The following is a 14,297-nucleotide window of genomic DNA, read 5'->3' as shown; positions in this document are numbered from 1 at the left end:
GTAAGGCTTTCCTTGTAGGTCTGAGGTTCTACCAGTACTGATATCTAGACAGATAGTGTAGATTTTTAATGCAGCAACAAAGTAAACAGTTCTGTATATCTAGCAATCCTGGGTCTTGTAAAGAAGGCCGTTCACTGAGTTGCTCTCAATTGAGATTGCAGTTGGGAATTTTATAAAATTGCTTACTATTTCTTTAGAATCTCCTAGCAGGGATGAAAAGTGAGAATCACAGATTCTGGGAGCTGATAAGACAGCAATTATTCAAGCTGTAAAGTAGGCAGACCATTCCTTCCTGACAACAAATATCAGTGAATCAATCGACTTTTGATCTTAGGTAATGACATACTGTGTAAGTCAGCAGGTAGAAAGGAAGAGTTTTCCTCGTTCTTCACTAAAGGGTACTTTTCTGTCTCATTATCCTCTCCTCTCAGCATCTTTTTTTACACCTCCTTCTCTGAAAACTCAGTGATAAATAAAAAGGATACATAGTGAGTGACGATGAGAGAGAGAAGAAAATCATTCCAGTTATTTTTTTTATTCAGGCCTGTGAACATGTATAAAAGTTCAAAGCCAATGTTCATCATTCACATTGTCTAAACTGCGAATGTATTAGAGGTACATTTGGAGCAAACTTAGGAACTCTAACCAAAAAGTATATATTACCTAATTATCATTCTGGAAAGTATAGGAGTAAAGGAAGAAGTAGTTTGCCAAGCAATTCTGTCCTTGACCCTGTCCTCTTTAGCATTTTTTCAATAACTTAGATAATGCTACCCAAAAGCAGTTGATCAAATTTACAGGTGTCACATAACTGGGAGCAATAGTTAATAAACTTGTTTAGCAAATGAAGTTCTAAAATGAACCCAAAAGGCTGGTCAAAATCATGAGAATATTTTAAAAGAGTAAAAGTCTTTATTTAGAGAAAGAATTCAAACAGAATGGGAAGGGAAAGTATATATTCCTTACTGATGACAGACCTGAACATTTTGTTATCTTTATATATTTTTAATTATGAAATATTTCAAGGCTACAGAAAATAATATGAGGCAAGTATTAATTAGCTTTTAAAATAATTTTTATTTGGGGGCCTAGCTCCCCCCCCCATAGCATAGGCTACAAAATGATAGAAAATGATTTCCAGATACTGTATGGAATGATAGCAAATTTGAAGCTCTTATCTGTCCATGACAAATCTTAGGCCTGATTCAATGGCATTATGACAGCATTACCCTCCTGCCCAGCTTTAGAAATTGTTTCATTGTGACTGGATTACTGGATCAATTAGTTTTTCAATTAAGAGTCCTGCTAAATCTCATGTAAAATGAGTTGCATATCAAGACAGGGCCCTGACTGTTAGATGACTGATTAAGATATATGGGCGACTGAGACTGAAAGGAATGACAGACGTTTCGAGTTTTTATTGTGTGGATGGGATGGTGATTACTGAGACCCAAATACCAGCACTACTTACTGACACCCAGATAGCAGTTTTTTTCATTTTTCTTAAAGAATCTTCAGCTATTACTTCCATTATTTCTCTGCACATTCCTGTGAGGTAGGCAGGACAGATGTTAGTATGCTGGCTTAAAATGACAGACAGGAAGCCCGACAGGGTGACTGGCCAACAACATCACACAATAAGAACATTTATTTAATGAATGAATAAACACACAATTTAAAACCCACCTCTGACTGCTAGACTCCAATGCTTAATCATTTTATCTTGATATAAAATGGTCTCAAATGCACCTCCTTATCCTGACCCTCTAGCACCCCTCCCGCCATTTCTGACACAGTTATGCAATGGTAGTTTACACTTACAAATGCAAAATAAAATTTCCAAAATATATGTACTTGAATATAATGGCTGCATTTGTAAGCAGTTATATTAAAGTAGAATCAAATGTTGATAATGAGTGTTTTCTTTGCCAGCATTTAGATACATGATATGTAATTGCAAAAATAACTACTTAGACTGCCAGAAGGCAGCGTACTCCTGGAGCAGAACAAAATGTTCAAGGGAAATAACCCCAAGATGGTAATTAAACCATGGAATTATCACCTGGAGAATGGAACTGATACCTTGCTCTAACTCTGGAACCTAGAAGTACCCACTGTGGTTACTAGAACCCAAAACCAAAGGGAATTCAGGGTGATTGGAGGCTGATCTGTATGAACCCAGTGAAGATATAAACTGACTACTACTTCACACCCATCCTACCACATCCACCCTCCCTTTAATTCTCCTTTGTCTACCTCCCCAAGTTAAACACAAATGACCAATCACAGAGAAGGCCCAGGAAGATACAGTAGCTGTTATTTGGTGGGCTTTGAAGAGTTCAAAATATCAACCCTTCCAAAGTTTCCACCATTAAAACGACTCATTTTGAGATCTTCTAGATATGTATGCATTTTCATGAGGTTAAGACTCTGTTTTATTCAAGAAGAAAGTCAGAAGGTAAACCTGTGGTTCTCATTTTAAGGGAGGAGTGATGTTCTATAAGGACAGTTGATGAAGTTTTGAGGAATTTTGATAGTTGATGAAATTTTTGAGGCATCTGTGGCTATCACAACTGGAAATGAGGGCAGTGCTCCTGAAATCTAATGGGTGAAGTCCAGAGACGCTGATAAACATCCTACAGTGCACAGGACAATTCTAACAACAATTATCCAGTCCAAAATGTCAATAGTGTTGAGGCTGAGAAAACCTGAGCTGACTCATTTGTAAAATTTCATTTATTAGTCCATTAACAACTCGTGCACAGGATAGGTCCTTGCAGAGATAGGGGTTGGGATGGCTGTACTTAGATTGATCAGTTGGAACAAAAAAGAGGAAGAGTAATCTGATAGAAGTACCAATAGACTAGGAACATTTTAGAAGTAGGTGACCAGTTAAGAGACTATTCTCATATCATAAGATAGAAGGAATGAGAACCTGAATTGAAGATAAACAGGAGATAGATAATCCACATGCTTTAGAGCCAGAATGGATCAAGCATTTCAAAAGAATGGTATAAATTTAGGGGTTCTAATTTTTTTGAGTTTGCTATATACACTAGATATTAGTCCTTTGTCTAATGAGTAGCTGGCAAAATTTTTATGGGTTGCTCCTTCACTCTGTTGGTTTCCTTTGCTGTGCAGAAGCTTCTTAATTTGATGTGATCCCAGTTGTTGATTCTTGTTATCTTTTCTTGTACAACCAGGGTCCTGTTCAGAAAGTCTTTGTCTATGCCTATATCTTCAAGTATTTTACCTATTTTGTCTTCCAATAGATTGAGTGTTCTGTTTTAATATTTAGATCTTTGATCAATTTTGATTTTAGTTTAGTGTATGGTGACAGATATGGATCGAGATTCAATCTTTAGCATGTGAATAGCCAATTTTGCCACCACTATTTGATAAAGAGGTATCTTTTCTTCTGTGAAAGTATTTGCCCTCTTTGTCAAAAATAAGGCAGTTGAGGGTGCCTGGAGTCATTTCTGCATCCTCTATCCTGTTCCCTTGATCCACAAGTCTGTTTTTGTTTTTCTGCTTTGTTTTTTGCCAATGCCATGCTGTCTTTATCACTGTAGCTTTGTGGTATAACTTGAAGTCCAGGATTGTGATACCTTCTGCCTTTCCCTTGTTTTCCAGAATTGCTTTTGATATTCTAGATCTCTTCTAGTTCCATATGAATTTTAGGATTGTTTTTTCTAGTTCTGTGAACAATGCTACTGGTATTTTGATTGGGGTTATGTTAAATCTATATAACAGTTTTTGGAAGTATGGCCATTTTGAATATATTTGTCCTGTCTACTCAGGAACAGAGAATACCTTTGCATTTTCTGATGTCCTCTTGAATTTCCTTTTTCAGAGTACTATAGTTTTCATTGTAGAGGTCTTTCACTTCCTTGGTTAGGTTGACTCCTAAGTATTTCATTTTACTGGATGCTATTGTGAAAGGTGGACATCTGAAATAAATAGAAACTTCTCAGATGAAGAAATATGAATGGTCAGTAAATACATTAAAAAAGTCCAACATCACTAGCCATTCAAGAAATGCAAATTAAAACAACACTGACATTCCATCTCACTCCAGAAATAACAAACACTGGAGGGGCTTCAGGGAAAAATGAACACTTCATTGTTGATAGGAGTGTCAACTGGTAAAACCACTATAGAATTCAGAATGGAGATTCCTCAAAAAACTAAAAGTAGAAATTCCACTTGACCTAGTTATTCCCCCGCTAGATATCTTCTCAGAAGAATGAAAGACATCATATTACAGTAATACATCCATATCCATGGTTACAGCAGCACAATTCATAATAGCTAAATCTTGGAAACAGCCTAAATGTCCAAAACAAATGAACAGATTAATTAAATGTGATATATATACACAATAGAGTATTACCCTGCCATAACAAAGGATAAACTTGAGTCATTTGTAGAAAAATGGATGCACTTTGAGACATAATATCAAATGGAATAAATGAGACAAAAAAACTTAAATGTTGCATGGCTTCTCTTACATGAGAATCCCAATGTATAAATAATGTGCAAAATAAAGAATAGACAGTAGAAAATAAGATGGATCTTTGGCACATATATTAGAAGTGGTCTAAAAGGTTCATGGAGGGGGAGGGAGTGGAAGAGGATTAAAAAAAGAAATTGAGAAATATCATGTACATATATCAGCTCTCCATGATGAATACAATCACAATCTATCATGTAGATATAAAATAATAATGATAATAATGTATAGAAGAGCATGTTAATTAGCTTTCCCATCACTGAGACACAATACCTGACAACCACAACTTAAAGGAGAAGTTGCATTTGGTCCACTTTTTAAGAGGATTTGCTCCATGGTTAGCTGGCTCCAAGGCAAGAACATCATGGTGGAAAGGCATAGTGGAGCAAAGCTGCTTAGTTCATGGCAGCTTGCAAGCAGAGCAGAGCAAGTGCACCAGAGAGGAAAGGGGCTAGGGACCATAAATAGTACTCAAGCTCATGCCACCATGACCCAACCAGACACACTCAACATTAGTATTTTACTAATCTGCTAAGCATTTCTTAATTTATTCAAGTTTTCATATCAGGATTAATAGTCACAGGAAATGAGGGAGAGAAAGTGAAGGTAAAAATGATCCTCAAGACTCTAGCTTATGTGACAAGAAGAAGAGAGATGCACTAGAAGAACAGAGATAAAGAACAGACCCAGGAGTGGAGGAAGGAAGCCGAGAAATAATGTGTTGAGTCAGTGGTGTCCTGAAGGCCTCTAAGTGAGGCTGTTCCATAAGCAGTTGGAAATGTGGATCTACCCGGTCAACAGTGTGGCTGGAGTTACAGGTGTCTAGCTGGAATTCATCTACATGGAAAGAGTGAGGTAAGATGCTCTTGCCTGGCCTGTAGTAGGACCTATCTGTATAAATAATATGCACCAGTTTAAAAAATGATATGAAGAAAAAAAATAAAAACATTTAGTGTAAGAAAAGGGCCAGGGACAAAGTCTTTGAAAATGTCTTCACTGAAAAGTAAAACTAAAAATAAAGTGATGCAGAATAGCAAAGAAGGTGAAGTCCTCAGAATTCAGTGCTCTGGAAATAAGAAAGGGGAGTTGCCAAGATTTGACCAACAATAACAAATACTTCTCAGCAGTCAAGTCCAGTGATGTCTGTGAATAGAGTTGGATTTGGCAGCCGAAGGGGTGATTATCAAACTTGAGAGAACAGTTTCAGTAGAGTGATGGGAGCGGACACTAGACTGCAGAAGTTGAGGACTGCAAGGCCACCATCATCCCACCATTAGGGGGAATGGTAGAGAAGTTAGAATAATATTTTATGGAGGTAGCAGGAACTTTAGGGGAAACGGAATTATTTGGCAGATGTTCACCCTGACAGGAAAAAGGCAGCACAAGAGACTACAGACACAAATTTGAATAGCTAATGGCTATTATGTATCTCGTGAGTATATCTGTTGCATTATTGAGCTTCCTGTAAAACTAAGTGGAGGACATGTATAATTCAAATTAGATGTATCATATACTACCCAAGTAGCCCAATGAGTAAAGTTGAACTCAATTTAAGGAAGAGCTCCGTAATTGTCAGAGCTGCCCCACAAGGGTAGTAATGAGATCCCTTGATACTCGGAGGATTCAAGGAGAGGCAATCTGACCTCAGGAGATGTAGCTCCTATATTGAATAGGAGGTTAGACTAGATCATTAATTTCTATCTTTTGGACTTCTCAAAGAAGTAATATTTTAAGGCAAAAAGGTGGGTGGAGTGTAAATTGACTCAGATTAATATACCAATAATTAGTATATTAGTTATACTAATATAACTTCATATATCAGTTTTCTATTTATGGTTGCAAAGAAAATTGCCACAAGTTTAGTGGCTTAAAACAACACATGTTTTGGGGCTGGGGATTTAGCTCAGTGGTTTCGCCACCTGCTGCGCAAGGGCAAGGACCTGAGTTCGAGCCCTGGTACCAAAAAAAAAGAAAAAAACCCCACGTTTTTATCTTCCGGTTTTGTAGGTCAGAAGTCTGGTATGGGTCTGATCATGCTAGAATTAAGGTGTCGGCAAGACTGTATTCCTAGGTGGAGTCTATAAGGGAGAACCTTTTGCTTTCCTACTTCTAGATGCTCTCACATTCCTTGGCCCATGGCCCACTTCCAACTTCAAAATTACCCAACAGCCAGTGAAGTCTTTTCCATATCTTGTAACTCTGATACTGTCTCTTTTTGTCTCTGTCTACCACATGTAAAGAGCCTTGTGATTACATTAGGCCACATTGCTAATATAGGACAATCTCACTATTTTAGGATCTGCCACTTAGCAACCTTATTCTTACCTGCAGCCTTAACTTTCCTCTAACTTATAACCTAATTCACAGATTTGGGGCACTAAGACATGGATGTCTTTTGGGGGAACATGATTATGTCTACTCCATATGCAATATAGATATCAATATAATCTCCTCTGTCAGAGACATTGTTATATTATCAACTTCATCATCATTCCAGAAGAAAAAAGACTCTACATGCAACAGTAGAAAGTAGAAATGACATAGAGAAAAAGACAATCCTTCCTAAGAAAGAACAGTCATTGACCTTACCTTAACCTAAACACACACACACACACACACACACACACACACACATACACACACATACATTTATTTCACTAAACTGGAAATCTACCTTGGACCAAAATCACAGTTTATCTTTTAAGGCCCCTCTCAGGAATAAGCTTGTTTGACTCCCGATACTCTGGAATTATATAGAGAACCTTCTTTTGATATATCACTATCAACTTCTTCATAACTATATTTTTCTACTTCCTGCTTGCTTCAAATGTGATCATTAAATCAGCAAGAGACTTCATTCTCCTTTTTCCCCTTCATTCAAAAGGGTATGAAAGGTGTTCTCTAAATGATACGAAACATTGTTATTCTGATTGTTGGGATAATCAAGTTGTTTGACATTTTTGCTATGAGGCCTTTTGGAATATGGGTGGCATAATTAGCTGCCACACTGTACGTTAACAATACCTGTCCCAACCCTACAGACTTGAGGACTATAAATAAAAGCATGACAGATGGCTCCAGCCTTGCTTGTCACTCATCATTGAAGGGAACGCAGTTGGGGAGCTACACTAAAGTCCCCATGAATCTAGGATGTAGTCAGAAACGACATCTTCAACAAGAGAATCTTGGTATTTTGCTAATGTAAAGAGATGGTGACAAGCACTCCTTGGAAACAAAACAACCAAGTTATTTTACACTGAGGAGATACAGAGGCCCCCGGTAGGAACAACATTTTTACTAGCACAAAGGCATTATATAGGGAGGGGGAAAGACAGAGGCCAATAGCACATTCTGGGGCCAAATTAGCAAGATTTCTTTCTTAACCAATTATTACCCAGAAATGAGACTAGGAAAGAGCACTAAAGAAATGGATAAAGGAGCCAAAAGAAAAGAAAAGCTGGGAAACCTGAGATTCATTGTAAGATTTAAGGCAGTGGTTACTGTGGTAAGGATAATGTGATGGAGATAACAGAGGGCAAAAGATGCTAAGAAAAAAAAAAGAGTTGAGCACATGAAATCGACATTCTTTATATTTACTTATTTATCTCACTTTATTGTATTTTCCCCTCACTAGTATATAAGTTCCAAGAGAACAGGATGTTTTTTTCACTCCTGTATCTTCCAATGTCTGTATCACTTCCTAGTATACATTGGGTGTTGAATAAATATTTGTTGAATGAGTAAATAGTATTATCAGTTACATTCCCAGCACTGCTATAGGTGTTTACCATGAGTGAACTCATTTTAACTTTCACAGCATTGCTAAGAAAGTCATGAGTATTGTTCCAATATTACAGAGGCACAGAGATAGTAAGTAACTTTCCTAACAAGAGATAGATACATAATTGCAACCTACACAGTCTAACCCCAGAATCTACCTCTAAAATAACAGTCCTACACTGAGGCTCAGACAAGTTAAGAAACATGCATAAAGTCACACAACTAATGGTTGGATCCAAATATTTTTTCCATGAGCATTTTTAAAAGGACAGATTTCTCAGACAAAATAATTAGTTGTGTTTCAGTAAGGATTCAGAAAAGAGAAACACATCCCTCTAAAGAATCATGAACCCCAAAGATCACTCGACTGCCACCAGCTGTCATGGTCAGTTTAGGAACTGGGTGGAACTGGGGAAGCGGCAGGAAAAGAAGTCACAGGATAGCCCTTGGTGGCTTTATCCATGCTCCCTTTGCTGAGTGTTAGGTAGGCCTTGGGGGAAGTCCCTTTCATGCCAGGCACATTCTGACTCATGCTGCTCCAGCTAGCTCTGGATCAGGGATGGTGAGGAGATGCTGATAAAGCATTTCTAAGAGACTGGTTCATAATTCATTGTGTGATCTTGTATGAAACACTTTCTTTTCTTGTGTCACAGTTTCTTCATGACAGGGAGGCATAAGACCAGAAGAGCTCCACTTTATCTTTTTACATATTGGACTTTTTCACATAAAATTTCATTTGGGGAAAGGATTTCTCCACCAGTTCTTATGCTTGAAAAAACAATGAATAAAAATATTAAGTTCCTTCTAGCACATTCTAAGTGTCCAAAGACATAGAGACTGTCCTGTGTGTCAATTCAGTGTTCCATTTGACCTTACTCCATGCAATGGGCCCAAGAATCTGCTGTGACCATACTCAGGTGCCCTGTGTCCCAGTGTCTTTCAGAGACTGTTAACCCTGTCCTCCTATAGTAGCTATTTTTTCCATTGAGCTACTCCTCACTGAGTCTTCTATTCACGTTGCCTGTATTTGTTGGCAAGGATAATTCCACAAGAGTCGCTATTTGCATAGGGTAAGTGGGAGGGGTAGGGGAAAGGAAAGAAGGGAAAGAAAAAATTATGAAAGAGTTGCTATTTGCAGGACAGCTATACTTCCATTTTATAAAAAGGGAGTAGACTGTTTACCTATTTTCTCTTAACATTCTTCTTGTTGATGTCCACTGCTGTATATTTGCTTTTGGACTACAGTAGCATACTTTTCCCTGAGGATTGCCATTGATCTATAATACTCATAAGACCTCTGCCTCAATCACAACCAATGCTCTGCATTTCATTTGAATTATTTTTTCTCAGTGGATTCCCTCACACCTGCTTCCTACACATTTTATAAGGTCTTCCTTTATTATGTTTGGCTCATGTTCTACACAGGCCTTAAAATGTCACTGGGTGCACCTTCCTGGAGACAATTCAGAAAGTTTCACTGAAGTCTAGGATTCACATACACAATATGGTTCCCTTGTTATAAAGATTTTTAAAGAGCAAAATAACAATCTGTGGTTAGGTGCATGTGCTTGTAAATTTTTTTAAGTCCCAAATAGGGTAAATATAAAATTTAAGATAGGCATTGGGGGGATCATGACAGGGACATGAAACAGTGAAAGAATACACAGGTGAAAAAAATTACTGGTAACTAAAAGTTCTTGGGTTGAGTGATAAGTTTATAGGTGTTTATCATACCCTACATAAATAGATAAATAAAAGCAATAAATAAAGTATGAAAGATCTATGTATGAACTACTAATGATTCCAAATCCTGAGGTTCGAAAACAATAGTTAGAAGAGTAATATGAGGCTTTTTCTATTTAGTAAAATATCACCACCATAACATACTTCCTTCCTTCCAGTAAGTCAGGGACTTTTTGAAATTTGAAGTGCATCATAGTTATAGGTTTCCCATGTTGTTAGTTGATTTTCCCCTCAATTATCACCCGTAATCTGATAAGGTTAAGGTTCTCCTTGTTGAAAATATATTGTATTTTCCCACAAGTCTATTTTTGCACAGAGTTTATGGATCTTCATCTCTCTCTTGCTAGTAAGTATGGACTTGAGAATTACCAGCTATACTCTGAATCATTTTTTGGGTCATAATTGCCTGTTTCACCATTCCAGCCTCATGACCATTAGTGTCTTAGTTCATTTCTCATTATTGAGATACAACACTCAAAATCCATAAGTTAAAAGAAGAAAGGTGTATTTTGGCTCACATTTTGTAGTGGTCTTGCTGGCTCCAAGGCAGAGCAGCATGGTAGAGGGACATTGCAGAGGAGAAATAGCTCATCGCATGGCAATCAGGAAGCAGAGAGAGGGAACAAGGTAGAAGCGAGGAAGATAGGCCTCCTTCTAGGCCATGCACCCAGGAACCCACCTCCTCCCTCCAGACTTTACTGCCCAACATCACATCTGGCTATGGACTTATCAGTGGGCTAATCCACTGAGGAGTATCATGGCCCCCTGATCCAATCACCTCCTCAAAGCCCCACCTGATCACATGAGGCTTTGGGGGAACATCTAGGCATTAACTATAACATTTAGTAAAATCACAGCTTTTTGTAAGGTTACCGAATAACACCAAGATGCTCCATTGAATTTGATTTTTAGAGAGACAACAAATAATTTTAGTATGCATATGAATTTGAGGTAATTCTTTTTTTTTCCTTAAATTATTTTATTGGTACATTTTAGGTGTACAATATGTTTACATTTATCATTGGGTGCTTGTACCTGTACATGATGTATCTTGGTTCTTATTTTTTCCCCATTACCTGTGATAATTCTTATACTAAAAAATAAATTGTTATTTACCTGATATTCAAATTTAATTGGGCATCTTAAATTATTATTTGCTAAATCTGGAAATGTTACATTATGTGGGCCAACAATTACTGTTTAATGACATTGTTTGATTTGGGTTCCAAGCAGTAATGTTAACAATGATAACATTTTTTGGCCTCAGAATTCTAACCTATTAGTAGTGAGCACAACACCTCATAAGGTTTGTGAGAATATTAAATGCAATAATAGTTGCACAATACGTAACACAGTGCCTGGCTAAGTACTGTTATCAATATTGTTTGTTATTATTGGTCCCAATGGCTGTTGTTATACTCAATTGTCTTTATTGTAGTTGTTACTATTATTATTGTCTTTTTTTATTCATTAAGTTTATTGCTACATTTTAGGTACACAATATGATGACATTCATCATTGGGAATTTGTACCTTTACATGATATTTCTTGGTTCTTATTTTTTTCCCATTCCCTTGCCCTCCCTTCAACCTATCCACCCCTCCCTATTTATGAAGACTTTGTTTCTGTTTTTTCCTTTTCTCATATATTTTTCCTTTCCCCTTCCCCTCCCACTTCTCCCTCCTCTTTGGACCTTTTCTTCCTATTTCACATTATTGTTGTCAATTTTATACAGAACATTATATGTATTGGTCAAGATTTGGCCTGATGTTGTGAAATTCTCCATTTATGGGATTAATTTGAGAATGGGATTTTTCTTTCTTCTAATATCTTCCTTGGTGATGACCAAAGTAATCTTTCTGTTTCTGAGTGTACCTTTTGATTCATTCTCTAGTTGGCTTTCTCTTTCTAATATAAGGACCTTTTATTTGCATGTGTTTTGAGATCATTTAAGAATTCCTCAAGTTGAAGGCCACAGTCTCCCAATTGGAGATGGTCAAGTGACTTTGAAATGCTACCCTCAAAGCAATGACTAAAGAGTTTGGCTGATAAAAGAGAACAGCCCTAGTCACCATATTTAAATAGATACATGGAAAGCAAAATACCGTAGACAGAAGAACTCACCGTTTTTTACAAAAGAGTTAAGAAATTGGTTTTCCACTTGCCTTCATCTTACTTTTCATGTTAACCATATTTTTAGTGTCCAATGCCTTTATTGTTTCTCCTTTCAAAGAGGACTCCAAAGCCTGTAATTCTTTTTTCCAACCCACTCATCCCCATCAAAATTTATCCTTCTGCTTTCCCACCAACCGTGGCATCTAATTGGACATATTAATTCATTTTACCATTATAAGGGCTAAAAAAGATTCTATTTAATCCCCCTCCCAAACCATAAACTTTTTCTCAGGACTCTACAGCTGAAGAAGTAGCCTAAAAGTGGTATTTAGGGTTCCTTAGCAGATAAAGGAGACCATGCAAGACCCCTTAAATCACACCCCATTATGATGGTTATGTCTGCTTCGCATGAATGGAAGGGAGCATTGGTGCAGATAATTTAAAGATCATTTCCACTTGGTTTGGGAATGCACCAAATGGTGTTGTTGTAGCTGATTTGCTTTGCTAATTATGTTCTACTAAAGCTAATACTAAAATTGGTTCACATTTTTTAAGCTCATCTGGGCCAGAAGAATGCAGAGGTAGCAGCATGGCCCACTTTGAAATGAAGGAAAACTGAAAACAACTATTAGTGGAACGTGAAAGTTCCACATGTGAACCATGAGTCTATAAGATAAACCCAAAAAGGATCAAGATAGAATGTTGGCAATTACACACTGGGAAGAACAGGCAGCCACCTACCTTATGTGACTGAATGGGCACTTAAAGTCCAGTCACTCCTACAGCCTGCTCAAAATCTTAAATCCTCTAAATTGGTAGCCTGTGCAATGGGTCATAACATAATTGTAATTGAACCATTATGTAACCTAGGAAGAGTAACACAACAGACACATTTCACAGTGAACACATTAGTAGTTAGTCTGACTAAATTTTCAGTCATTATTGTCACGGAAGAGAAAAGGCACTGAGGGGAGTGGAAAGACAGTTGTACTTTGTTGGGGACATGGCTACATTAAGAGGCTCCTGCGCCACTCCAGTGGAAGGACAAGAGCCCCTAGTGCCTCAGAGGTGAGCTGGGAAGGTTACTAAAAGGGTAAAACAACCTTCATCTCTCTCCTTCCCACATTTTCTTGGTTTCTTGCTCAAGGTACACATAGACAATATGTAACTATTTCAAATATATCTTCCCTTTCTTTCTTAACTCCTGCTGAGCAACTAGGCTTTCAAGGGCTCCTCGAGATTTTCTGAGGTCTTGCTTTTCTTTTGAGGCATGTAATTCAGAGCCTAACTGTACATTGGATTTCTAACACTGCAAGCTGCAACAAGGGACAATGGGCCTATTGAAATTACTTTCTCTTTTTCTCATTGCAGTCTGCTCCCAGTTCTCAAGAGGGGTGTATGCAATCTTTGGATTCTATGACCAGATGTCAATGAACACCCTGACCTCCTTCTGTGGGGCTCTGCATACGTCCTTTGTCACCCCCAGCTTCCCCACTGATGCAGATGTGCAGTTTGTCATCCAGATGCGTCCAGCCTTGAAGGGCACTATTCTGAGTCTTCTGGGTCACTACAAGTGGGAGAAGTTTGTATACCTTTACGACACAGAACGAGGTAAGAAGATGTATCTGATCTCATCTTTAGATATTCATATAATAATGGTATTCCATCTTCCTCAACACATGTGCCCTTTTCTTGCAATAAATAAAATCTAATACTCTTCTTAAATAATATTTAATATTACCTATAAATCAAAGATTAAGATAAAAAATCAAAGCAATAATAATTTTAGAATCTAATTTTACAAGCTTCATAGGTCCTCACTGAAAAGCTGTTTGAGATACACTCCTGGTTGAGACATTGTTGTGAAAAAGAACACACATACTCCCCAAAAAACTTTTATATGGCCTAAAATCCACAGAGTAAAAAAGCTTAGTCTGAAGTAGAGAGATGCCTAAACTGGAAGGTTTCAAGAAATTAATTCTGTTAGAGATCATAATTATTCCCCTTTCGTAGATGAGATAACTGAAGCCCAAATCGCAACAGTTAAACCACAGATGTGGGACTGGTGGAAATGTCTCCTGCCTCCAGTGTTTGTTCCACCAGGTTGCATTTGGGCCTCAGCTTACAGGACCTCCACAATTCCTTG

The 14,297-nt window shown here is 37.6% G+C and overlaps 1 protein-coding gene across 4 annotated transcripts in view; it reads left to right on the top strand.

The window, feature by feature from the left end:
• Gria3 (glutamate ionotropic receptor AMPA type subunit 3) overlaps nucleotides 1-14,297 on the top strand; it is a 356,081-nt gene that overhangs the window by 62,908 nt on the left and 278,876 nt on the right. For all 4 annotated transcript variants that reach the window (XR_015446824.1, XM_004860012.3, XM_004860014.3 and 1 more), the window contains exon 3: nucleotides 13,523-13,762. Coding sequence is in view for 3 of the 4 variants with exons in the window: in XM_004860012.3 (XP_004860069.1) it covers nucleotides 13,523-13,762 (240 nt within the window). In the remaining variant the exon portion in view is untranslated. The remainder of the gene's footprint in view (nucleotides 1-13,522; nucleotides 13,763-14,297) is intronic.

The sequence above is a fragment of the Heterocephalus glaber genome, unplaced genomic scaffold (genome assembly GCF_053883595.1).
Source record: "Heterocephalus glaber isolate CG9 unplaced genomic scaffold, H.glaber_assembly_v1.0 deba00001729, whole genome shotgun sequence".
In the NCBI taxonomy this organism is placed as follows: Eukaryota; Metazoa; Chordata; class Mammalia; order Rodentia; family Bathyergidae; genus Heterocephalus; species Heterocephalus glaber.
The sequence above is the reverse complement of the archived record's forward strand: the minus strand, read 5'-3'. Positions and strand labels throughout refer to the sequence as shown.